The sequence below is a fragment of the Podarcis filfolensis genome, assembly GCF_964270895.1.
Source record: "Podarcis filfolensis genome assembly, chromosome: 1".
NCBI classification, from domain to species: domain Eukaryota; kingdom Metazoa; phylum Chordata; class Lepidosauria; order Squamata; family Lacertidae; genus Podarcis; species Podarcis filfolensis.
The window spans coordinates 55,185,333-55,210,190 of record NC_139604.1 but is presented as its reverse complement, the minus strand read 5'-3'; the positions used below and the strand labels follow the sequence as shown (position 1 = coordinate 55,210,190).

General features: G+C 47.1%; 2 protein-coding genes and 2 long non-coding RNA genes across 13 annotated transcripts; 2 read left to right on the top strand and 2 right to left on the bottom strand.

Moving 5' to 3' along the window:
* On the bottom strand, positions 1-7,921 carry CLP1 (cleavage factor polyribonucleotide kinase subunit 1). 7 transcript variants are annotated; one of them, XM_083583234.1, is made up of 4 exons: positions 7,789-7,921; positions 4,426-4,765; positions 2,399-3,023; positions 1-1,116 (listed from the first exon to the last, which is right to left on the bottom strand). In XM_083583234.1, exons 2-4 carry the CDS (start codon positions 4,623-4,625, stop codon positions 445-447), a joined length of 1,497 nt encoding a protein of 498 aa, XP_083439360.1. In that variant the 5' UTR covers positions 4,626-4,765; positions 7,789-7,921; the 3' UTR covers positions 1-444. The 7 variants fall into 7 exon arrangements, with proteins under 7 accessions (XP_083439360.1, XP_083439361.1, XP_083439362.1 ...); XM_083583235.1 differs by having other exon boundaries at positions 2,399-3,020; XM_083583236.1 differs by having other exon boundaries at positions 4,566-4,765.
* Positions 7,517-18,167, top strand: YPEL4 (yippee like 4). Of its 4 annotated transcripts, none has more exons than XM_083583755.1 (6): positions 7,848-7,980; positions 8,342-8,378; positions 10,063-10,386; positions 10,706-10,749; positions 14,042-14,150; positions 14,776-15,946. In XM_083583755.1, the coding sequence occupies exons 3-6, from the start codon at positions 10,246-10,248 to the stop codon at positions 14,863-14,865; spliced, it is 384 nt and encodes a 127-aa protein (XP_083439881.1). In that variant the 5' UTR covers positions 7,848-7,980; positions 8,342-8,378; positions 10,063-10,245; the 3' UTR covers positions 14,866-15,946. The 4 variants fall into 4 exon arrangements, 3 of the variants coding, with proteins under 3 accessions (XP_083439881.1, XP_083439882.1, XP_083439883.1); XM_083583756.1 differs by lacking the exon at positions 7,848-7,980 and adding an exon at positions 8,005-8,212; XR_014541250.1 differs by lacking the exon at positions 10,706-10,749 and having other exon boundaries at positions 7,517-7,980; positions 14,776-18,167.
* LOC310748388 lies at positions 16,367-23,629 on the bottom strand. The gene is made up of 2 exons (XR_014541315.1): positions 23,375-23,629; positions 16,367-17,027 (listed from the first exon to the last, which is right to left on the bottom strand). It is a non-coding gene; the product is annotated as an uncharacterized lncRNA (long non-coding RNA).
* LOC310748423 lies at positions 20,609-23,831 on the top strand. Its single transcript, XR_014541319.1, has 2 exons — positions 20,609-22,831; positions 23,750-23,831. It is a non-coding gene; the product is annotated as an uncharacterized lncRNA (long non-coding RNA).
* The last annotated feature ends 1,027 nt before the right edge of the window (positions 23,832-24,858 follow it).

The window sequence follows — 24,858 nt, the reverse complement described above, 5'->3', positions numbered from 1 at the left end:
TACCAACATTTGGGAATTTATTAAAGTTAAAAATATCTATATATAAAGTTTTTTCTAAAAAATGCCCTCTTTACACTATTGTCACTTTCAGATAAGACCAGTTTAAATGAGTGACACCTCAAAGGAGACCCATCATAAAGCAAACCAATTAACTAGCCAACAGACAACACTTTTGTCCATTATAGTGGTTCAATAAGTTAAACCCGTGAATTTTCTAAGCTTCATCTTCTACCATTCTACTCAGGGATTCATTCCAACAATGAAGAGAAAACAGAAAGAACTATTTCAAATTGTTCAAACTATGTTCATCCCTTATTGTGACTGCTTTCTCTCTCTTGCCTGGTCTGTGTGGATGCTGTTCCATCCAGGATTGTAATGGGTTTGTTTGTGAGGGAGCTAGCAGTTGCCTGGTGGAGTCTTCTCATTTTCTTGCAAACGCCGGTACTACTTAAGATCCATGAAACGAATGTCCATGATGAGCAGAAAGTTCTTGGGCAACGGGCGAGGTGCTGGTGAAAGCACAGTGAAGACCTGGCGTTCAAGGTCAACTCCGGTGACTACAATGAAACCAGCCACACTTGTTTCAGAGATGTTCTCATCAGTGCCATCAGCAGTACTAACACTTAAGAGATGGTGTACCATGTCACGCCCAGGTGTAACTGGTACCAGTTTGAGTTGGTTGTCTTCCTGCGACATGCCCAGAGGCAGGCAGGAATCAGGGATAGTGGGAGCGCCCACTTTGTATATCTTGACATCAGAGAACTTCACATCAAAGGCATGTGGGTAGAAGCTTCCTCGGAAACCATAGAAATATTCGCGTATGCGGTCATCACGAAACTCCCGCCGGAAGTCCTTGGAGCGCTCGACCACTCCACCTGACTTAGGGAGCAGCACTGTCCGAACAAAGTGAGGCAAGTCCCGCTTCAGTTCATTGTAGAGGCGCTCCTGGTCCAGAACTACCACAACATCAACTTCAAAGGCAGAGGCAGCATGTACAAGTGCCTGGTACCCAGATCCCTTCACCCAGCCACAGGTATTGATGACACAGCCACTGACCGAAGCCCGGCGGTTCACCTCACAGCGCTGGTTAAATACATCGGCCAAGCGGGAAGTAATCTGCAGAAAAAGATGAAGCAGCAGCATGAACCAACAGGAAACCACACAAATCTCATGGGTGAAAGTCTTATGAAATCAAGATAGCTGGCCTCTTTTAGAAGCTTCCGTCCTTGGAAATCTCCAGGTTGTTTACTAATACTGAAGTTTTAGCTTAGTCACACCCCACCCTGCTTTTCAAAAGTGAATCTGTATTACTTTTCTATAAACATATGAAGCTACTTATTCTGAGCCAGACCATTTATACAATTAGCTCATAATTGTCTACTCTGACCAGAAGCAGTTCTGCACGGCCTCAGTAACTTTCCCAAGCCTGTGACCTGAGAACCTTTTAACTGTAGATGCCAGAGAAATAAGTTGGAAACTTAAGAGGCATAGCCTACCTTCCCCAACCTGCTGCCCTCCAGATATTGTTGGATTTTGATGGGAGTTAAGCTGAAATAAGCTCCATGACTAATTCACTGTGTTTGCAAAAGACAAAAGCCTGCTCTTTTAAAGAGAAGTTTCTAGATCAACTAAGCACCATCATATGTTTATTCAGCGCAGATGTTAATTTCATTATTAAAGAAAATATTAATGAAGACATCAGTGTTTTTATTTTAAATATTTGCCTTCATCAGAGACACATCAAGTCAAACATATTAACAAGATCCTTCCTAAACTGTCCTGCCTTACACAATTTACTTCTCAAACCAGTAAAACCAGCATGTCTTGTGTTAATGTCTTTGTGTAAAGGATAACGATCTGGAGTTTCATTGGTGTGGTTTTTAAGGATTTGCCTTAATCAGAGACAGGTCTGTTATCCAAGTCAAATATATTAACAAGACTCTCCCTAAACAGTCTTGTCTTACACAATTTACTCCTTAGATAAGTAAAACCAGCATATTTTAGTTTATTGCCTTGCATAAAAGATAAGGATCTGAAGAGTTATCGACCATTAACCTAGCCTAGTCCTATGAAGAGTTGCAGGTGCCTATGCCTGTTCAAATAAAAAGGCTTAGGCAGCCCTACATCTACATGTTGGTCTCCAAATTAATGGCAGTTGGAATATAACAGCATGCTGAAGCAGATTAACAGGGTTCATGATAATAATTTATTGACTAGCCATCTCGTTTGTCCTCCAGCATAACATAGTCAAAGGTGAAAATGGAAATTCAATTTCTAACTATCATCCCTATTCTCAGTTTGATAAGGATATAAAAAACCTAGCCCAGCCCAGCTCCATGAGACTAGGATGCATGCAAAGGATCACCATATCACATACTATTTCAAATATGCTGCTTACCTTGTTATAGAGTTTGATGTTAGTGCCAGGTGTGGTGGACCCAAAGTGATAGACCAGAGGGGCCTGAACCGAGAAGCCTTCTTCAACATCTGCAGGCCGCTCAATATAGAGTGCCCCCATGGTGCCTGGGATAGAGATTGAGCCCTGCCCTACATCCAGCTCCACAAAAGTGGGCCGGCGCCCTAGGCGCACAGCATAATTCAGCAGCAGACGGCAGACTGTTGACTTTCCTACATCTGTGGGGCCCACCACCATGACACGAGGTCCCCGTTCATCCTCACGCTCAGCCTGCCACCGCATCTGTTCCAGGGCTGTATGGGTGTTGAGGTACAGCAGCATGGGAGTGTCCTTGGAGACGTAGGCTACTTCAGTCCGACCAGTTAGCTGTACTGAACAGCCATGCCAGGTGAAGACAGCCACTTTGGCACCAGCATCAAAGGTGAATTTCTTGTTGCGTGTCAGTTCCGTTCCAAAGACCTCAGCCATGCCTGTCAGAAGCTCTAGTTGGACCATTTGTGAAGCTTCAACCTCAAAGCGGAGCTCAGTCTCCCTCTCCAACTCAAACTTGGCCACCAGTTTCTTTTCATCTCCAGCTTCCTCTGCCATCTTGTTTCCTTTGCAACTACTATGGATACAAAAAAAAATATTAATTAAACCAACTCATGTTTTAAAAATGAAACATCTACTCTTGTTAGAAAGCTTGCAAAAGTACTGAGGTATCTTTCCTCTCCTGGTGTCCCATTTTACATAACCTGTTACGTTGGACAAAAATGCCCCCTATTATATATGCATTTTTCAAAGGGTGGACATCTTGCTTTCCTGTTTATTCTCTAACCTAAATATGTTTCTGGTTAGGCAGGAAGTTTCCCCAGGTGGTCCAGGGAGTCTGAGGGTTTGCCGTTGCTGGGGGACTGCTTATTATCAGTGGCCTAAACGATCTGGATGGGCTTGTTAAACTATACATTGAATTGTAAAGATCACAGAATTGTAAAGATCACACTCAAATCTCAGCTTAATCAGCCAAGATATGCACAACTTTCCGACACCTGCACACATCCCCTATGCACCATGCTTTGTGTGAATGAACAAACAAGCCAAGAAACTGAAGTTAGCCACAGCTTCCCTTCACATACAAACCAGGAACAACAGTGAATTGCTTCCAAATTATCCAGGATCTGGAAGCCAACTTTAAACCATAGCTTTATATTCTGGCTTTAGAAGCCATTGGCAGCAACGATTAACCATAGCTTTATGAGCTGTTTTGCCAAATGAGCTGCCTGAAAATGCTTGAAGCTTCTGCACATCTCAGCTTAAACTGAGATATGATTGTGCAAACACAGTACAGCACAAACTTCATCCATCCCTCTTCTTTTGCTTGTGGTACATATTGTAAGCTGGATGATGTGCCATCATTCATGATGGGCTGGCTATGAATGTGTGCCTGGTGGCTCCATCTGAAGACAGCTAAGGCTCCGTTTTATTTAGGTCCCTAGTCAGCAACCAGTTTCACTGGAGGATCCTTCTGAAGAGAGGGTGGAGGGGAGCAGGCCAGTGCTCCCATACCACAGCAGAGTCTCAGCAAGACTTCTAGTGGCAACCTTTCCCCCCACATGCTTAACTACTGAATTGGCATTGTACAGAGGGGGGAGGAGATCGATCCTGGGGCTGAATGTTGCTGATCTGTCATTTTGATCCATCTGGAACAGTTTCGTTTCCGTAGAAGCGAAACCGTTCTAGATTTAACCAACAGCCAAAGATTAGGAACTATCCATATGTCGTTGACACTGGGCGACACACTGCTTCCCCATTGGGGTTTCAACCCCCACCCCGTTTCGAGTGTTGACAACCGCGCAGCTATCGCCGCGTTTCAGTGCCTGCCCGGCAGCACAGAGGGGAAGGGGCCTAAGGCAAGGCGACGGGCAAGACTCTTCCCCACGAAGAGGCAGTTGTGCTCCTGCCTTCGCGAAGGCTGCACGTCTCCATGGAAACCGACCCGAGGCCTTGAGGAGCTGAGGAAAGTCACCCACCTACTGAATCCACAGGGATCCAACCACACGAGTCCCGGATCGGGCCAGGCAACGGAAGTGTCGGTTGTCCTGGAAGTGACGGCCGCAGCGATTGTGTGATGTACGCATGCCCCTGAGCCGCCTCCGCCTCCTTCAATTACCTGACGGGGAAGTGGTTGGTGTTCGCGCGGCCCGCTGGGAAATGTAGTTTCTGCCCCCATTTTTAACCCTTTGTTGTTCAGCTGCTAAATACAAACAAACAACCGCGGAAGCACGTTTCCTACTCTATAGTGCAGGGTCATTTTCTTCTCACCACCTCAGATCAAAAACACTCATCTGGAAAATTTCACTCTCCGTGGTTCTGAAGAAAGAGAAAGAAAGAGAGAGAGAGAGAGAGAGAGAGAGAGAGAGAGAGAGAGAGAGATTAAACCCATGCAGCCATGAATAATTTCTGCTTCTCATCTTTTGACAGAAAAAGGCATAGCATGGTCTTTGATTGTTTGCTTACAAATTCACCAAACATCCACCCAAAGAAAAACAAGGCAGCACACTAACGATTTATTGTGGAATAAACTTCCTTTGACCAGAGACTATAAAAGCGTATGCCACAAAAGGTCTCATGAAATTCAGGTTTCCCCCGGATTCTCTTTTACTATTTGTTTACTCAGAAAAATACACAATGTTGGGTATCAAAGCCAGTACTAAGTCTTCCCAAAATAGTCTGTTTTGTTTTAAGGGTTCAACTGATGAACTTCCAAGTTCTTACTACTCAGACAGATTGTACCTGCTGCTTGCTACTCTGCACTGAGTCAGTTGTGTAATTGCCCACCCCTGCAAATCTCCAATCATACCATTACAAAGTTCTCCTTCCCGCCAGCATTGTTCAGTAGCTAAATGTGCTTTACTGGGTTGAGCAGCAGCTTAGAGGCAATGAAGTTGCAAGGATGTCACTTGTGGAAGAATCCTATACATGTCTATACAGAAGTAAGTCCCATTGATTTCAATGGACCCTACTCAAGGCAAGTGGCTATGCGATTCCTGCCTTCGTCTGCCTTGCTGCCCTGAACAGGTCCACCCAACAGGATATTTTATGTTTTTTCCATTTGCATCTTTTAAAATGTCAGTTCTAAATTAGGGGAAATGTTCATAATATTTTATTATTAAACCACAACTATGTTACATAGCTTTGGGGGGGGGTCATGTTGCTCCATTCTTCAGTTGCAGCTACGGAAGGTTCCCTTCTCACTCCACTTAGTTACTGACTGAAGCAGAAACAACAGCAAGTGTAGGTGGGGGGCTTTTTGGAAGTGGTCCCTAGACTGTGGAACTTTCTCCTCTTGCAGCTCTTTAGCCTCCAACCTGCAAACCTTTCAGTGGGTTTAAAAAGCCCATTTATTTCAGAATTGCCCTCTCCTAAATAAAGCCTTCATTGTTAGTGGGGGGGGGGGCAGAGGCAGGGGGGAACTACCCATTTTAAAATAATTCTTCACATTTGCAGGAAATTTACATTGCTGTTTTGTTTCAACTGGTCTACCTTTACAAGCATTTGCTAACACTGCTGCTGTTGCTGGGTTTTTGGATTGCTGTATGTATTGTGTTTTTATGACATTGTGAACCACCTTGAATGGGCTGTGCCAAAAAAGTGGCAAAGGGCCTATAAATAGTATTATAAATAAAAGGGACCCTAGGTGTCAGGCTAAGTTTGAAGGAGATCAAAGAGGCAGCAGAAGGTAGGGAGAAAAAAGATTAAGCGAAAATGAGAAAGGAAACGAAGTATAAGTCAATATAATCAATTCCTTTGGTACAGCCCATATTCATCTTCAGCAAGAATAGAGTCATCTTCAGAATGCTATTACCATGACAGTGATCTTGGTTCCTTTTTATTTGAAGGACATAACAAGATACAGCTTCCAGATGCTTCTGTACTAAACATGATTGGATCAAGTCTGTTGAAGTCAGTAGCACAACCAAGAATGATGTTCTGAGCATCAGACCACTGATTTAACTGTAAACATCACTGTTAATCAAAAAAAGACTTTTCTCCCATTTGTGGTTTGTTAAAGGTGGCTTATTAACCACAGAAGACCCAAACAGTTTTTATACTACTATTTGAGTGTTAAAATGAGAAGGAAAGAATGAGATGTCTGCAACTTACGAAAATGACATAGTACTTTGGTGGAAACTGAAGTACAAAGGATCAGGGAGTGCTGTAATTCTAGAACAGCAAGAACAGCCTGTTTGTTTGTTTTATTAGGGCCCTACTTGCATGACTTTCATTCAGCTTGCGGCAACTTAGGTTTTGATCCATCAATCGGGGCTTTTAGCACCGGAAGCAATTGCAGCTCCTCAAGGCAAACATAAATACACAAAACAGTTTAGCATGCAACCTTCCTAAGGGAGATGAACTGGGTGACTGTGGAAGTCCTTAAAACAAACATTGATGCATTGATGCAGCACCTGCTTGCTGAAGAACTCAAGAATTCAAAAGCTTGCACATTTTTAAGCCGGCAGAAGCTGATCTATCATATCAGATAGGTGTGCCTCCACCTTGTACCTTCAGCCTGCGTGGTGTATGCTTCCACGGAAGAAGGCTAGTGTTTCTTAGTCTCTATAGCACCAGCAGGACGTGTTTGGTCTTCCTGCTGCTGCTTAGTAACAGACTAAATGGATGCTACTCCTCGTCGACAGAACTGGACGCCCAAACTCCTCTTGGAGTTAATGGCCCCACACTGATCCCAAGGCCAAATTCGTCTGGCAACCACGTTGCGGGGAGGGGGAGGGGATGATGAGGTTGTCAACCTATTCGTTAGGGGATGCCAACTGGGGTGCGGGATAGCGAAGAGAAAGTCTAAGCAATGACAGAGCCTGTCAAGGTTGAAGCGCGTTGAGAGATCTGGGCCTTTGCGTTTCGGGGTGTCGCCAGGATCCTGGAAGCCCTAAAGTGAGTGGCTAGATGTTTTGGGGGCTGGGGTGATGGTGGAGAAGTGCACCGGAGAATGATATTGCAGATTTGCAGCCCGTGACCCTGAGCTGCGTCTCTCGCTTCTCTCCCTGCGTCAGAGTTTGCCACGGGCGCGCAACGTGGGATTTATCACCTGCGCGTCCTTCTCCCTCCCCACCGCCATCCTTGTCGCCGGAGCCACCCCAGCAGCGGCCCCGCTTGCTCGGCTCCCTGGTCGCCAGCTGCCCGTTCCGCCGATCTCTCCACCCCAGCGTGCCCATTGTGCCTTGCATCCCTGCTGCGGTGGTGCTGGTGGCCCCTGCTTATCCCCTCCCTCTCTGATCCGTGTCTCCGGCCCCTCTCTGACGTAGCAGCAGGCTGAGAGCGGGGAGGGGGGGAAGGAAGAGAGTCGAGGAGGAGGGAGGGAGGGATGGATGACTCACAATGTTATGATGCGGTTCCACAACACACAGCCACATTCGTCTACCGACGAAGCACAAAAGCAGCCCTTCGGCGGCCCTGAAGCTGCGCTCGCCTGGACGCGACCCCTCGCCGCTCGGCAGCAGGAGCAGGAGCAGACACGGACAGGCAGCTCCTCGCCGCCGCCGCACACGCGCCCGGGCGCAGGCTTCAAGGTGAGCAGCGCGGAGGGCAAAGGCGGCAGAGGCGGAGGCGCCGCCGCTGCAGCTGAAACTTTGCCTCCCTCGCTCGCGGGGCTCTTGGGGAGTTGCACGTTTCGCCTCCACCTCCGGGCCGCGCCGAGAGAGCCCGATCCCCGCTCCCCCCCCCCCCCACCTCCGGCCAAGTCCCTCTGGGAACTTCGCGACGCCAAATCCGCCTTTATTTTCCTTCCGCGCAGGCAGCCACGTGAGTCAGACTCTGCGGTGATTAACGCCTCGAGTCCCCCCCCCCCGCACGCCCCCGACACCTGGACTCCTCCCACTTCACTTCTTTTTCCTACCCCTGATTTCTCCCTTCTTCCCCCCGCCCTTCTAGGAGAGACGAAGTGGACGGGTGAAGTGCGAAAAGCAAGGTAAGAAAGCAGCGCGCAGGGCTTTCTGCTGGGACGCTTCTCGCGCGGCATTGCTCTGGACCCGGGCTGCTTTTTGGGGGGAGCTGGAGTTGCGCGCGGCGTTGCTGCTGCTGCTGCAGGACGGATTGGGAAGCGCTAATGGCCCATGCCCGCACGGTGGACAAATGCATGAGGCTGGTGCTCGGGCTTCCGAAAGTCAGCTTTTTGCGGGGGGTTGTAATGCCGCTTTGCTGTCGACAGGGGGAGCCCCCGAGAGTCGCTGTCAGAACGGGGGCGGACGGGAGGAGGCTTTGAATGAACACGCATGGAAATGACGTCGAGGCCCCGGCAGAGGGCCCTCTTGCAGCCACAATAAAAGGCCCGTGACAAGGGTGGGTCGGAAAAAGGAATGTTTTCCGAGGCTGCTGCTCGTGGCGGGGGTCGTTTAGTGCAAGGGGCAGCGGGGTACATCACCAGAGGGTTGGGTTTAGGCAATGCAACGTTGCTGACCTCTTTTCTCAAAGGTTGCTCAGAGGCCTTAGGGCACTCTGCATATTTCAGAATGTTTTCCAACGTTGCCAGAGTCATTGGTTATGTGACATGCTGTGTAATAGCAACATCTACAATTGGAAGGCTGTAGCTCAGAGGGAGGACAGCTGCTTTGCATGCAGAAGGCGCCAGGTAAAATCTCTGCGTAGGTCTATGACAGCCCCCTTCCTGAAGCCCTGTACCCAGTTAGCGTAGGCAACATTGAGCTGGAAGGGACGATGGCCTGACTCGATATAAGGCAGTGTTGTGTGTTCATATGAATAAGAGCAAAAGCAGAAAAGCTGTTTCTTAATCAGATGGGCCTTTCAGATCATGGGCGTTGCGAAACCCAAGACTCTGATTCTGTGCAGGCTTAACTGGGAGCAAATCATACCATACTCAGTGGGATTTATTTCTGAGTAAACATATGTAGGCTTGAGCTGCACGGATACAATTATGCTTAAAGCAAAAGCATAATGAAACCCTGGCCTTAACCTACAATTAGCTGACCAGGTTACGAAAGTTGTGAGGATAAGCTGAACATGTTGTTCAAGGCACCTGAGTTGTGGGCCTGTTTGTGTAAACAATGAGAACAATAGGCTGAACCAGGGATTTGAATCGGGCAGACCCCAAACCACTTAGCACAAATTACAGTGGTACCTCGGGTACTTAATTCGTTCTGGAGGTCCGTTCTTAACCTGAAACTGTTCTTAACCTGAGGTACCACCGGAGCACGACTTCTGTTCTCATCCTGAAGCAAAGTTCTTAACCTGAAGCACTATTTCTGGGTTAGCGGAGTCTTTAACCTGAAGCATATGTAACACGAGGTACCACTGTACTACAGTCCTCTCTCTCTTCGAGTTCCCTCTTGAACCTGGTAAAAACCAGGCTGATTTCCTCCCCCCCCCCCGTTTTCATTGCCTTTTTATAGAGGTGGGTGGAGGATTCTAATTACCGAACTGTCTGAATGTGGAGCAAGGGCCCAGTGGTAATTATTCCAGACGGATGAATCCACTGAGCTTTCTATCTGCTCAAATACACATTCCATGCTGTGCAGTGCAGGACATGCCATAACTTCCACCTCCAGAAGAGGCCCAGATCACCTCCTCCTGGGTCTGACACACGCACAGTAGGCTTCTCCCAGGGCTGATAATTGCTTGCCGTTGTCTCTCTGCAGGTGACTCCGCTTTCGGTCTGGTTCTCATCTGGGGGGGCCCTGGCAGTGCAGCCCCCCCAAACTTCACTTTTCTGAAACACGGCTCTAGCCAACCTGCTTCGCTGTTTCACTTGCGACCGCCTGTGCGGGGGCTGCACAGCGCCGGCTCCCCCCCCTCGACAGGGCATTGCTCTCCAGCCTGTCATGCCCAGCTGTGAGCCAGCACCACCCGCCGCCTGCCTCCCTACCAAGACCTTCCGCAGCTACCTGCCCCGGTGCCATCGAACGTACAGCTGTGTTCACTGCCGGGCACATCTGGCCAAGCACGATGAGCTCATCTCCAAGGTATGTGCATCCCTGGGACATGGCAGCAAGTTTAGCTATACCGCTGTTATTTATCTGTGGTCTTCCTGGATCTCTGGCATTGTGTGACCCCCCCAAAGCAGTGCCACCCCAGGGCCCGACTAGGACACTTTCTAAAAGATGGCACCCTATTGGTGGGATACCTTGCTAGCAATACCTATCGGTCTGTCCAGGAACAGACCTGATCTTTATTGTATCTGGGGATTTTTGCCTTGAAGCAAAGCAGTTGGGTTTGTGGGGGGAGTGGGTCAAAGAGCCTGTCAAGGGAGAGGGTCGTAACTCCTATACTTTATTTCCACAGTCTTTCCAGGGAAGTCATGGTCGCGCCTATCTTTTCAATTCTGTGTGAGTCTCCTACTGCAATTGGTTTTATTTGGTGTGGGTGGGGATGCGGGGGAGATTGGAAGAAGCAGAGCAGAGGCAGAGGGAGAGAGGTGGTTTCATTTCACACCGGAAGAATGTAGAGCACTGCTACATCTCATCCGTTCCATTAGAAGGAGGGAAATATAGAGTGATGCTGCTAGGGTGGGGTGTGTTAGGGTTACATTTGAGTATTTCCAGGGGGAGGTCTTATATATGATGGCAATGATCCATCATATCTCACTCAGCATTCCATACTATGTAGGCATTCTGATAATCTGAGCTTGACATACTGAGCTCTGGAACTCAAGAGGAACAAAGCAACATTACCTCTGAATATGTGGCCCTCAGCACCCACTACCTGGGGCTTGGGATAAGGGCATCAGCCAGCAAGGATGACTTCTAGCTAGCATTACACCTGAGCCATTCTTTTTAGAAATGAAGCACATCTAATAGAAATTAAATAGTGCGTAATTTCTGTCTTATTGTAGTCTTTGTTCCCAAAGTCTCATGGTCAGTCCTTAATTCAGCGCTGGATTCCTCCCTACATCATCCTGCTGAACTTAATGGTAGCACCACCAGACCTTGCACTGGAACTCCTCACATCTTGCTTTGTGTCCTTGCGGCTCTCTCTCTCTCTTGGGTGCTGGCTCAACCATCCACAGAATGTTGCACTCTTGACCTTCAGGCATGATCTACCCTTGATTCTGAATTGCTGGCAATGAGAACTCTCTTCCCTCTGATCTAACAATCAATCAGAATCTCTACAAAGTGTTTCTTATTTATGTTGTTTCCTTCAGGATGAACCCTTCGTTCCCCTGCTCTTTTGACGACTCTTGCTGAATGCATCTGCAAAGGCCAATGTATGAGTAATCTCCTGTCTCGCTACATAGAGATGTGCCAGAGGATTGCTGGTCATCCTTCAGACTTCTCTAATATATGCAAAATATAGCTCATAGTGCAGAAGGCTCTCTCTAGGTGCCTCCCTGTGTGCCATGGTTTTGACAGTGAAGAAAAGCACATAGTTTTTCCTTCTCTTCATTTCTAATTGGCCTTTGGCAGGGAGAAGGCCTAGTTCCAGGGCAGACCGACTGAGTCATACAGATCTAGCATTCCTCTGTCATACTTGTTGAACCTAGCCAAGCAAACTGTTGTTTTGGAGTGGCAAATTCTTTCTGCCTGAGAAGTAGATGCTCTTTTCTCAGTGGTAGGAACCTGTGGGATTTGCAAAAGCAAGGACCTGCTGGGCCAGTTCTGCGGGGAATGGCAAATAGGATGTCTTTTACAGTTTGTGGAAAGTTCCTATTGATAGTTTCATATTGGTGAATTGACCATCGTCTGTCAGCTGGCGCATTTCATAAGCGAGTGATGATTCGGTGGCTCTTTTTTCCGGTAGCATTTGGGTTTTGCCCTTACTTGGGCAAACGTGAATGGAACAGTTCATCTAAACAAATGTTATAGAATAGCTTTTATTCCAGCTGTGAAACTGGGTTTATCGCCCTTTTGGATGCCAGCCCAAAAAAGAGACAAGGAACGCAGTTATGGTGCCTTACACCTCACTGGAGAGTTAGTCTGAAGTAATTGATGGGAGGCCAAATCTTAGTATAAGGGTAAGATCTGAATTTCTTTCCCTCTGCCCCAGAGCCCCCTGATTCCGCATCTTAGAAGAATTTAACTTTTCTTTCAATGTAGATCGGTTTGAAATCATGAGGGGGAAGCCCATGTCTTTTGATGGTCCTTGGCTCCAGTAACTCAAGTCTGGCTGCCTCCTGCTTCCACCAGCTGGATCTAACATTGGCTAGGATAAGAACATGACCTAAAGACATAAGAAGAGCCCTGCTGGATCAGGCCAGTGGCCCATCGAGTCCAGCATCCTGTTCTCACAGCGGCCAACCAAATGCCTTTGGGAAGCCTGCAAGCAGGACATGAGGATTTTCTATATAGTAAGAGATTCTTATGACGAGCTGAAGAACCTTATATTTAGGAGATGATATTTGTACTTTCCAGGGCAAATGAAAATGACACGTCCTGAGTTATTCTAGGTTCCTCGTTGTTTCTAGGCCCCTAGTTTAGCAGGGGAGCCTGTTGTTTTGTTTCTTTTCCCCTGCTGCTGGATTGGAGAGCATATTTTTAAACATTAAACCTTTGGCACTTCCTATGGCTCTCAAGTTGTCATAGGCCAAACACCCCATGTTTCAGCTGACAGAACAGCAAGCTTTTAAGACAGTTGTTCAGTTGGCTGCGGTAGCCTCTGTGTTACAGCTAAGCATGTACCATCAAGCCTGGGACGAGGCAGAGATATCGTGCCTTGAGTAAAGATCAAACACATCTGTCAGAGCTTTCTCTTCCCAGGGACCAGTGTGGAATTGGAATGGTTCTTCCACTACAATGTGAATGTGTCCCAGTCACACTGGGCATTTCTCCTCATGGCCACAGGAGGCCGCTGTGGGATTGAATTCAGAACTCTTCTCTTGTTTTCAGTGCCCCATCTTGGTTCCTAGATGATGAATAAGCTGGCTTTTCTTTTCTTTTTTGAGACAAACGGTGAAGGCATGAGGAAGTGATTTATTTGTTTAATTTTAAAAGCTTATATCCTGCTCTTTCCCACCAGGTGGATTAAAAAGTGGCTCACAATGTAAACTTATTAAAACCACATCAAATGTGATTATATTTTAAACTGCCATATAAAAACAGCAAGTTTATACACTAGTATAAAAGAACCACATGTATGGGAACAGCATTAAACACATTATCAAGCTGAAAACACTCAGCCAAAATCCTTCTTAAACGGCTTAGGTTTCAGTCAGACGCCTGAACGAATATAATGTTGGGGTATGACTGTTCTTAAATCTATTTATTTTTAAAGCTTAGGCGATGTGACACTTCTGCATCCTAAGAAAATAGGTGCTTAATAGGTTTTTATCTGGAAACAGGAACTGCTGAGATGTGGTTTCTCATAACCAATTGTGTAAGTCATGTTTCAGTTGCTGAGAACTTTCCATGAACCAATCACATGAAAAAAGTAGTGGTGGGGCTTGAAATCCGTTCTTCTTCTTCTTCTCCTCCTCCTCCTCCTCCTATTTTCTTTTATCTGTCTGTCTCTGTCTGTCTGTGCGTGTGTATGTGTGAGCAAATGCACAAGTGTTAGGACAAACATAGTTCCTCACACCCTCTTTGCGTAGCGTTTGTGGTAAACTCCCTGTAAGGTAGAACAGAGCAGGGTGGAACTCTGAGAAGGATAAAAAGAGATAGTGCCTTCTAATTTCTTTGACTGCAGGGTTAATGTGGGCTGTGGTCCGGCCGAACAACGCCTCTTGCTCACCGGCCTCCATTCAGTCGCTGACATTTTCTGCGAAAGCTGCAAGACAACACTGGGCTGGAAATATGTGAGTACTGAATACTGCTAGCTTACAAGTCTAGACAATAAATCCCCTTTCAAAACAGGATTCTTGCAAGCAACCTTGTTGGAAAGAGTCAAAATGAGGCAGCTGTGGAGAACCTGTCTCTGACTCTGCCCAATTGAGGAGAAGGGCCAGGCTGACCCTCTGCCCTACATGTGGGCAACAAGGTCCTTGTCAAAGCCTTATTATTTATTTATTTATTTACTTACCGCCTTTATCTTCCAAGGATCTTAAGGTGGTGTACATGGGACTCCTCTCCATGCCTTCCTCACAACAACCCTGTGAGGTAAATTAGGCTAAGCGATGGTGACATGGCTTAGTGGGGATTTGAACCCTGCTCTCCCAGGTCCTGTCAAACCATTACACCACACTGGCCCTGAGAAACCATGGCACTTAGAAATGTCAGCCTCCAGCTGTCAGGCCGCACTAGTAGAAACTCTTGATTCCTACTTCCCCTGTTGTAATTGTGGGTGGTTTTTTGTTCACACACCCCTTTCTAGAGCAACTTTTGTGTTTGGGGTGGTGCATATTCTATGGAGTTTGTGTGTGTGTTTTTAGGCAGATGTCTGAAGCAAATGGGGTTAATTCTCCCAATCTCCTCATTTGCCAGGAACAAGCCTTCGAGACCAGCCAGAAGTACAAAGAAGGGAAGTACATTATTGAGATGTCACATATGGTGAAGGACAACGGCTGGGACTGAGGGGGACTCTGGGCGCACACCCTCCTGCGTAGCATGCCTTGCCTTTTCCCAACCCCACACCCACAGCTGGCATCCCGGCACAACCAACCCGCCCCACCCCCCACCCCCACCCCTCCTGCATAGCATCACCCGTGGGAGTGGAGATACCAGGACCCTTCTCCCAAACCTCTTGTACTTTCTAAGAATGCTGGATTCGCAGAGTGGAGGACCCCACCCCTGCCCTTACGGCAGAAGGGGAAGCTCAGAGGGTTCAGGGGACAGTGCTGGGGGTGTTGGATTGGATTCCACGTGATCTATATGCTGCGCTCCCCACCTGCTGACAGCGCCTTTCGGGCGGAGCAAGCGGTGGCATCCGGAACCGCACGCAGGTTTTGCACTTTTGCAGTCCGTTGCATAGGACAGAAGCAGTCCTTCCTGGAACAGGACAGAAAGGGCTGTGGGCACAGGGCAAGCTCTTGAGGAGATGCCATGGCTTAGCGGCAAGTGTTGCATGAAGGAGGTTCTAGGTTCAATCTCTGGCATCTCCAGTTTTTTTTTTTAAAGAACCTCACGGAACGGCTAGAACAGGCCCTGGGTAACTGCTGCCAATCAACATTGACCAGGTTGAGCTAGAAGGGCCAAGAGGGTCTGAGTCAGGAAAAGGCAGCTTTTTATGCTCTTCTCCTTTCTTGGGAGAAATAAAAATTGCGTTTGACAGCCTACCAGTGTTGGGGAGAGGAAATCCCTCTCAAACAGGAAACAAAGGGATCCTAGAGGTAGGGGGCGGGCGGGGGGGGGGGAAGAGCAGCCCCTCTCCACATGGAGCCATGGTAGTTCACAACCCCTTTCACCCCTCCCATTCCCTGACACTGCCGTGGTGTCCCCCCCCCCAATGTCTACTCTATGGAGTCTATTTCTTTTGTTTTGGGTCGCCGTGTGCTTGTGATCCTTGGGCACCATGGCTCCCCCACATCCCCCCACCCCACATGAAGACAGGATGGGGGGCAGGTGGGGGTAAAGCCTCAGCACTGTCACCAGCGCAGGAATTTTTTTTGTATAATAAAGGTGTTTTATATTTAAAAAACAAACAAAATCAAAAAGAGCCATGCCGCTAATGGCTTCTCTTTTCCTGCTTCCTTGCGCAGCTGCAGCCCAAAGCTAGCAGTTATATTCACAAGGATTAAGCTTGCTGGCCAAACGTCCCAAGAGGACTTCTCTAAAACAAGAGCGGCTGATTGCTTGAACTTGGAAAGCCAACTATGCTTCTTTTTCTTTTAAAATAACCAAACATCAGCACCATTGGGATGAGCATTGGGAAACCCACATATACAAAAAAATACAAGCCACAAAGTTTCTCCCCATTCGAAAACTTAACAGAACTGTATGTGCAAAATTACCATATTCTAGGAAGTCGCTGCCCATGTCTTTCTTTCCACATCTAGAATGAGTCAGAGCTTTCTTTCCCACAAATTTTAAAATTTACCAGCAATTCAGCAACTTTGAGAACACAGGAGGCACCCAGTTAAAGAAGTGGTAACATTTATTAGGCAATAGGCTGCTGTAACGCCTCGGAAAGAGAACAGTCAAAGGTGATTTGCAAGAAAGCAACAACCCTTCAGCTTCCACTCGGATACCAAACCATGTTGGCTGTGAACAGCTGATGCTGAACAGCCCCATATATATTTGGGGTGGATGGGAGCACTTCAGCTGTCACAGGAGCTATGTTTTGCTGCTGCTGGGCACTATCCGTTTTCTCAGTTACACCTTCCTTTTGCCCCACATAGCAAGGCTCCATGCCTATCCCCTGAATATGGCCAGTAATGGACGTATAGAGGCTTCATGCTGCTGTGGCCACCCACCCAATGCCCTTTTTACATTGCACTGCTTACGTTGGGCTCAGACAGTAGCACAATGTGAAAAGAGCCTTGGACAGGGGCCATGCCCAGTGCCTCAGGAGGCTCTTCGCACATTCTTTCCCTCTCTCCGAATTCCTATGCGGAAACAAGAGAACCACCTTCTCACCTCACCCAAGACAAGGGGGATTCATTTTAACTCTTTATCAGTTTGCTTTCTTTGGGGTGCCCTCTGGGCTGCTGTAGTGCCCAAATAATTTCAACCGTCCTCTCTGGTCTTCATTCAGCAGGAACATCCAGTGTTTCTAGAAGGTGATTCAGAAGGTCCACCTAGAGAGGGAGGGGAATAAAAGTAGATGGAATAACTTCTTTCTACAGCTGAACTGCTCTCTGTCACTGCACCCACCAGCTCCACATCTGCACTGAGAAGGCTATTCACTAAGTGTGAACTGGAATGGCAGAAGATTAAGGAAATGTCTGTTCTTGTTAGAAGACGGCTAAAAAACTCCCTACTTGCCACATCAGAAAAGTCTTTATTTCTAGTGCAAGTATGGTGTCTCATTGGCGTAGCCACTGAACAAACAGCTAGATCCAGAAAGTTGGATTCAGCTCTTATCTCTCCCCACAAATGCCTCTGTCTTAGTATTCTTTTAATTCCAACCTGAGATTTGTGGGTTGTTGTTTTAGTTCTACAGAGGGATAATACTTTGCATCAAGATGGGAGTATAAGAAATAAGCCACCTTAAAAATAATAATTATTAGATACTAGGATGGTAGGATTCTTAGGGATGCAGGTGACACTGTGGTCTAAACCACTGAGCCTCTTGGGCTTGCCAATTGGAAGGTTGGCTGTTCGAATTCGCTCAACGGTGGTAAGCTCCCTGGTGAGCTCCCATTGCTGTGTCCTAGCTTCTGCCAACCTAGTCGTTCGAAAGCACACCAGTGCAAGTAGATAAATAGGTACCGCTGCAGTGGGAAGGTAAACAGCTTTTCCATGCACTCTCACACTCATCACAGTGTCCTGTTGCACCAGAAGTGGTTAGTCATGCTGGCCACATGACTGTGGACAAACGCCGGCTCCCTCGGCCTGAAAGCAAGATGAGTGCTGCACCCCATGGTCGCCTTTGATTGGATTTAACCATCCAGGGGTCCTTTACCTTTTAAAACCTTTTAATAGAATTCATGTGTTCACATTTCTGGGTATGGATTCAAACCTGTACCGCTCATCTCTTACTTTTGGCCCTACATACAATCTCATATACAAATACTGAAGATCTGGGATTCTCCATTTCCATCATGCCCTTGGAAGATTGAGACAAATGGAGAAAAAGTAGCTTTACACTCCAAATCATCTAGTAGGCAGCAGAGTCAGGGATAAGCAACGTTAGGTTTCCTGATTCCATGTCTGTTACTGTAGCTATCAGCTAATCCTCACTAATACTCAATACACAGAAGTCATTTTTCCATTAACAACAAGTATGTGTCTCTGCGCCAACCAAATGCACATATTCCAATCTAGTGGTCTGGTGTATATGACAAGAGCGTGATTTACGTGTGAACTACTATATGCGCCACAATATATGCTGAATGGTTGATACAGGTTATCACCATGCAGAATTTTGTGTGTGTATGTCCAACGAGCAGCATATAAAGGCTTTACCATAGCTCTACAAATATATGCAACAAAGTCCTCTGACAGTCTCTCCTGCAACTGTTGCCAGATGCAGACAGACAACTGCTGCATGACTGGTTTGGCTGTGGTCTGTAAGGCTTGAGGGCTGAAGCATTCACTTGACCTGATCTCTTGATCCTATGGAATTCACTATGGATGCTATAAATATCACCATGGGCCTCCAGCAGGAACTTTGGGTGGAATTGTTTTCACGTAACAACCAGAAGCTCTGTTGCGGCAAACAGGGTTGAAAGTACAGGGTAAAATACATGCTCTACCCAGAGGAACTCAAAGCAAATAGATAATAAGGGGCAGAATGGCAAACAGGTGCAGGTGTGGAAGGTTTATTTTCCAAAGCTATGAGTGCTGTCAGTCAAGGCTGGGAGTCTCACCCCACTGCCTTAACCACATCCCATGCTAATCACACCACAAGACCTTGGAATTTGATTCATGTGAACACTAGGTTAAAAAAAAAGTTGTAACCCAAGGCAAAACTCTGTCCCCCAGAACCAAAACCTTGCTATCCAATATGGATATGCCTATGGAGACCTCTGAAAGAGAACCAGCAAACAGCTCACCAGTAAAAATTAATGCAGATGTATTTATAACAAAGTGCCTAAGTGGTTTGGCTGGGAATTGTGCCATAAATGAAATGGAGAGGCCGACTGATTGTTTTGTGACGTGGGCTGGTGGGAAAGGGTGCCCTTATTTTTCACCAACAGGTCATTCACCTACCAGTAGTGCTGAACCTTGCAACTAGAGATGAAGCAATTGGAATTTTTGGGAAATGACAACATGCTTCTGGAGCAAAGGGAGCAGAGAAGAGGCTTTCAAGTGAAAGAACTAGATAAGTGAGCTGCACCACAGATATAATCTCTCCTCTCTCATAAGTCTCCCACTCCCTACCCATATAGGCTTTTATATTCTGCACCAGGGGTGGGGGAGTTATGCCCTCTGGAAGTTGCTGGACTACAACTTCCATCAATGCCAGCCAGCATGGCCAACGGTCAGGGACGATGGAAGTTGTATACCTCTTCTTCTACACACAGGGATCTTTGCTGGATCCCGACTTTTTGTTGCAGTTAGTCTGCATGGCTTTCTTGGCTGCACAAATTCAGTGGTAGATAGCTGCAGTGATCTAACAAAGATAGTGTAGGCAAACCTCTCCTACAATGCAGTTCAGTTCAGACTGTATTATATTGGTTGAGGCCATTAAATATATATCTAATCACTGAACCTTTTAAAGAGGGGAACCGTATGTTTGACAGATAGTGGTTGTATGTTTAATCATTGCTAACTTCTAAAAATAATAGAGACAAGGGCAACCCAAGGCATTAACAATCCGCAAAACCTTGGAAGACAAAAATACCAAACTTGGCTTCATATAAAAGTCAAAAAAGTGTAAAAGCAAACATAAATGTAATTAACAAAATCAAGATGATCCAGAGAAATGAAATGGAAGTATGCATGACCTTGACAGAGACAATTTCTTAACTGAACTCAAGCATGTTTTCTGATAAATTAAGGTAAGTAGTTTACTGGGTGGACGCCTCCAAGGATTCACAAACGTGCAAGTTTTGTTGGAACTACAAGAAAATATTGCTGCAATGTGACTGAGCTCAGGAGCAAGGAAACTGCTTGTGAATGCAATACTACGTAAGACAAGGATGAACGCATTTGAAACTGCCCATTTAGCCAAGAACTTTACCCTTTTCACAAACAAACAAAACCAGCCTCTAGTATACAATATAGAGGACAAATAGTTAAAGACCACTGAAACACGTCCCCAGAACTCCAATCAGCTTTTCCCCAAAGTTATAGTGCTGTGAACAGAAAAGGTAACACAGGGACCTTCTAGAGTTGTTCCCTGAGATTACATATATGGGTTGTACCATAAGGACATCACATCACTTTTGAATAAGACAGTTTAAATTGTAGTTACTTCATGTGACCCTGGAAGAAATATTTTGTCGCGGTTTTTGTTTGTTTAAAAAAACAAGACCGGTTCAAGTTTATTACACCCAGCAACAGAACGGATTGAGTGACACATGTAACTAGAATATATTTTAAAATGTTTTTAGAAGAGCACTGGAATCTAAAATTCTGACTAGGTGTAAAGACACAAAATTCAATGATGCTCACATGTCCAAACTTGAGTGTTAGGAGCCAGTATACAGAGTGGAGGCAGTTTGTCAATTCACAGTGATGCTTGAAAGCAGGTAATTGTGCACATCTGTGAAAGAATGTTGGTGGGCTGTATCAATTTATGCACATTTAAGGCCTTAGTATTTGGTGGCAGAGCAATCTATTGTCTCTTCCAGTCTGTGCAGGATGCTCTGATTTTTCTCACACACTCAGGTGGTCCGATCAGAGTTTATGGAACGGTCACTCCAATACAACTGCCCCATACCAGGAAGCAATGTTGTAATCCCAACCCTTGTTACCTGGGAGTAAGCCCCATTGAATTCAATAGGACACGCTTCTGAATAGACATGGTTAGGCTTGCACTGTAAGCGATCACCAGATCAGGGAGAACAATAGGAGTTTCAAACACTGCTAAGAGGTACCTCGCCTGGAAGCTCCCACCCTACTCCACTCCAATTACTTAGAAATGTAGTATCTTAGTACTCTATATAGGCTATCAGAACATGAAATCTAATGGAGAACAAAGATTTCCAAACAGGCTATGTAAAAAAAATGCTGCCTTCACCCCTGAAAAAAAATCAGATTGTTGGCATAAAGATGCTTACAGTATTATGTTATTGTTTCTAGATAGGGTTACTACCTACTTGAAATAAAAATTTTAGTCCCTGGGCAGGCCCAGTGTTTTCCAGGACTCAGCAGTTACCAGGGGGTATCTATCCACCCAAGATGCACAGCTCCAGAAACAAGCAAACTGAGGAGGGGGAAAAAAACACCTGATGTTTCCTGGTTTTTCTGACAATTACTTGAAGCAAAATAAAAATTGGCCAAGTCAGTTCCTCTTCTCCCCCCTACCCCACTGGGCTGGCAACCAAATTTGTATATAGTCTAGTCTTGCTAGCAATACTTATTTAGCAAATTGCTTACTCTCTCAACTTTAATTCTCACTTTATGCAAAAACATGATCCTCAGGGTCCCTTCTAATTCTGATTCTATGATTCTATCCCTTCCTCTGTTTAAATTGCAAACCCCTTCGGGAAGCTGCTGCTTTATTATGTATGAACCGACTCTGCATTAATGATGGCCGTGTACCACCTAGTTCAGGCTTCCTCAACCTTGGCCCTCCAGATGTTTTTGAGACTACAATTCCCATCATCCCTGACCACTGGTCCTGCTAGCTAGGGATCATGGGAGTTGTAGGCCAAAAACATCTGGAGGGCCGAGGTTGAGAAAGCCTGAACTAGTTTAAAGGAACTGTAATGATGGGAACTGCAGGTCTGACTTAATACGGTTTAACATTGGCAGCATACCATAAACATATACCTTGGTCAAACTGCACCCAAAGCAAGGATGAATTGCTTAGGTCAGGGATAACTCACACAAATATTTCTTAGGTCTTTTTCTCAATCTGTACAACATATATATATTGTCTGCACTGATTGCGCTCCTCCATTGCCAACATACCAGCCATTTGAAATTGCCTTTAGCCACGCTGTGAGTAGATGCTTCTGCCACAGATGTGCATAAAACCCAGCAGCCTCTGCTAAAGCTGAAAAATAAACCCCAACAAGTAACCTTGCATGTTTCCCTTTAAACGGGAAACTATTCCCCAGGAGGCAGCAATGCTATCCTAATGAACATCACTTTCCCCGGGACAATGCAAACATAGGGAGCTGATTTATATCGGATCAGTCTATGGGTCCATCTAGCTCAATATTGTCTACCCTGACTGGCAGTGGCTTTCCAGGGTTGCAGACAGGGATCTTCCCAGCCATGCCTGGAAATGCATGGGGTTGAATCTGGGACCTTCTGCACGCAAAGCAGATCCTCTACTACAGAGCTACGCCCATTACATGTGCTTGGTTTTTGCATAGGCTTGGATCTCCAGTGGGCAAAAATGTAAACAGAGTCACCGGGCTGGAAAAGTCCTCTAGATATTGGGAGCTTGAGGTCTTTCGAATCCCTCTTTTACAGACATCCTAGGCAACCTTCCTCCTCAGACTTGCTGGTTGCTGAGCTACAAAAGTGTGGCCAATGAGGACATGCAAGCTCCTCTCAACTCAAACCCCAATGTGCATATGTCCTAGTTTGGGGGGATCCAAATATGAACTGAGAAGAACACAGAACTTTTTGTACACGTGATACAGGGTCTCCGCCCCCCAAAGAGCCACACTCAAAGCACCTTTTGCGTTTCCTGTAAAACATCCATAACCATGGTGGCTGGAATTGTGGTGTCTACATAAAACCCTTCCAGCTTTTTCTACCCTGCATTCACATTCACAAAGGAGCGCAAGCCCTGAGAGGAAAAAGGGGGTCCGAGGTACCTTCGTGTCACATTTTGGGGGGGACGGACGGGCCAGGGAGAAGGGGTGCCTGCAATCCGGGACTACACTTGAAGACCTGCAAAAGCTCGGGGGGGGGCCTCGCTCTTCCGGACTCTCTGATTCCCACGGGACCCCTCTTTCCTGGGCCCAGGACACGGGAGAGAGTGGCCCCCCGAGGGATTTTGGGGGACTCTCGCCTCCTGCTTTTTTCACCAGCCAAGGGTCGGCCGGAGAAAGCCTTTCCCCCGCCCTGCCCTCCTTCACGCCACTCCCGGAGAAGCCTCGCTTGAGTGGAACTGGCGGGGGGCTGGAAGGACGGGGGCGGGGAAGGCAGGTTAAAGACTCGGAAGGTCGCCGCCCTCCGTTCCCCGGGGGTCTCTAGCAGCACTCCGGGCGGGGCCCCGTCCAGCCTTCGCCCCTCTCCACAGAGCCGCCACACGACAACACCCCCGAGCCCCCGCGCTTCAGACTCGGAGCTTGTGCGAGGGGCGCCGGAGGAGGGGAGGGGGCCCCCCTCGCGAGCCATTGGACGCCTTTACCCTTTCAGCAGCTCTCGGGCTTCTCCTCGTCTCTCGCCTCCCCCAGTGGCAGAGGTGGAAACTTGCGGGGAGTTTCCTCCCCCTTTCCCCCGGGCATGGAAGTGGAAGGCGCTCAAAGCAGCAGCTCCCGCTTCTCCTCTCCGCATTCCCTTCCGTCCATCTTGAATACTTGAGATTCTTGAATGGAGCGTGTGGGGGATCCGCGCCGTGCGGCTCCCATTGGCTGCCCGTTAACCCTTTGGAGAGGGGCTTCGCCTTCTCATTGGACGCGGTCCCGCCCCCCCCCACCCACGCGCCGCCGCCGCCCCCCACCCCTCGCGCGCGCCCCCCCGGCAAATAGGGATTCTGCTACAACCTTTCGATCTGTTGTTGCAGCTTGTTTGTTTCGGTGGTCGGTGCGTCAAAGTTCGTTCAGAAGCAGAGGCGCCCGAGGGGATCGTTGTTAGAACAGCAATAACTACTACTACTACTACTACTACTACTACTACAACTACTACAACTGCAACAAAGATAACAACTACAACAACAGTACCCTGCCCATTTGACTGGCTTGCCCATCTGACTATACTTGTATAACTAAGTTGTATAGTTATTCATCTCCACTTCAGAGAAGGCCCTCTGCATGGTTCCTTGTAACTTCACTTCTCGCAGTGAGGGAACTGCCAAAAAGCCATCAGAACTAGATCTCAGGGTCTGGGCTGAAAGATGGGGGTCAGGGGTGCCAACTTGAATGAAATGGGGGGGCAGGTAAACCCCTCCCCTCATAATCGATTACAAGAAGCAGTGCACACACACCATTTGAATGGCAATGCCCATCAACTTGGGCAGCCCCCACAAATATTTTATGGGGGGGGGGACGAAGGGACTTTGGCTCCTAGGACTTTGGCTCTGCATCCGCAGCAAAATGCCCTGGGCTGCAACTGCTCTCAGCGCTGGCATGCAGCTTATGTGCACTTTTGGGGGCGTTTTTGTGCTGTCGTTCTGCCTTCCCTGGATGGTGACAACCCAGCAGATGGTGCTAGTGCCAATAGACATGTCAGTTTTGTTCTGACAATGGCCTGGTTTCAAAGCTGCATTCACACCTGTGGAGGAAAAATTGCCCCCACATCCTTTCGCCTGAAGCTTTGAGATCACATGGGTGGAAGCAACTTTCAGCAAGGTAGCTGGGATGGTGAGTCCTGTCCTCCAGCAACAACTGGAAGGCTACAGGTGAGTCACCCCTGGTATCCAAGAACACACATCGTCTCTTAAGAGAACCAGGGAACTCCCCACAATGCATAGTTTTGCCCTTAGGCACTTTTATCAAATCCTTCACCCCAAGTGACCACAAATTAAAGGAATGCAGAGGAAACAAGTTGCAGACAGAACACAGGTGAGAAAGTCCTCACAGCCTGTGTTGACATCTTGTGTATCTCCATTAGTAGGGCATTTCCTAAGAAAGGCAATACTCTCGACATAACAATTGGGACATTTTGTATTCACTT

What these genes read in the sequence shown, in the direction of transcription:
- CLP1 (XM_083583234.1), bottom strand. Translation starts at nt 4,625, where the DNA reads ATGGGGGCAGAAACTACATTTCCCAGCGGGCCGCGCGAACACCAACCA. An exon ending in GATCCCTGTGGATTCAGTAG is followed by an intron (nt 3,024 to 4,425) that starts GTGGGTGACTTT and finishes TTGTATCCATAG; the next exon opens with TAGTTGCAAAGGAAACAAGA. An exon ending in ACATCAAACTCTATAACAAG is followed by an intron (nt 1,117 to 2,398) that starts GTAAGCAGCATA and finishes CTTTTTCTGCAG; the next exon opens with ATTACTTCCCGCTTGGCCGA.
- YPEL4 (XM_083583755.1), top strand. Translation starts at nt 10,246, where the DNA reads ATGCCCAGCTGTGAGCCAGCACCACCCGCCGCCTGCCTCCCTACCAAG. An exon ending in ACGATGAGCTCATCTCCAAG is followed by an intron (nt 10,387 to 10,705) that starts GTATGTGCATCC and finishes TTATTTCCACAG; the next exon opens with TCTTTCCAGGGAAGTCATGG. An exon ending in CAACACTGGGCTGGAAATAT is followed by an intron (nt 14,151 to 14,775) that starts GTGAGTACTGAA and finishes CTCATTTGCCAG; the next exon opens with GAACAAGCCTTCGAGACCAG.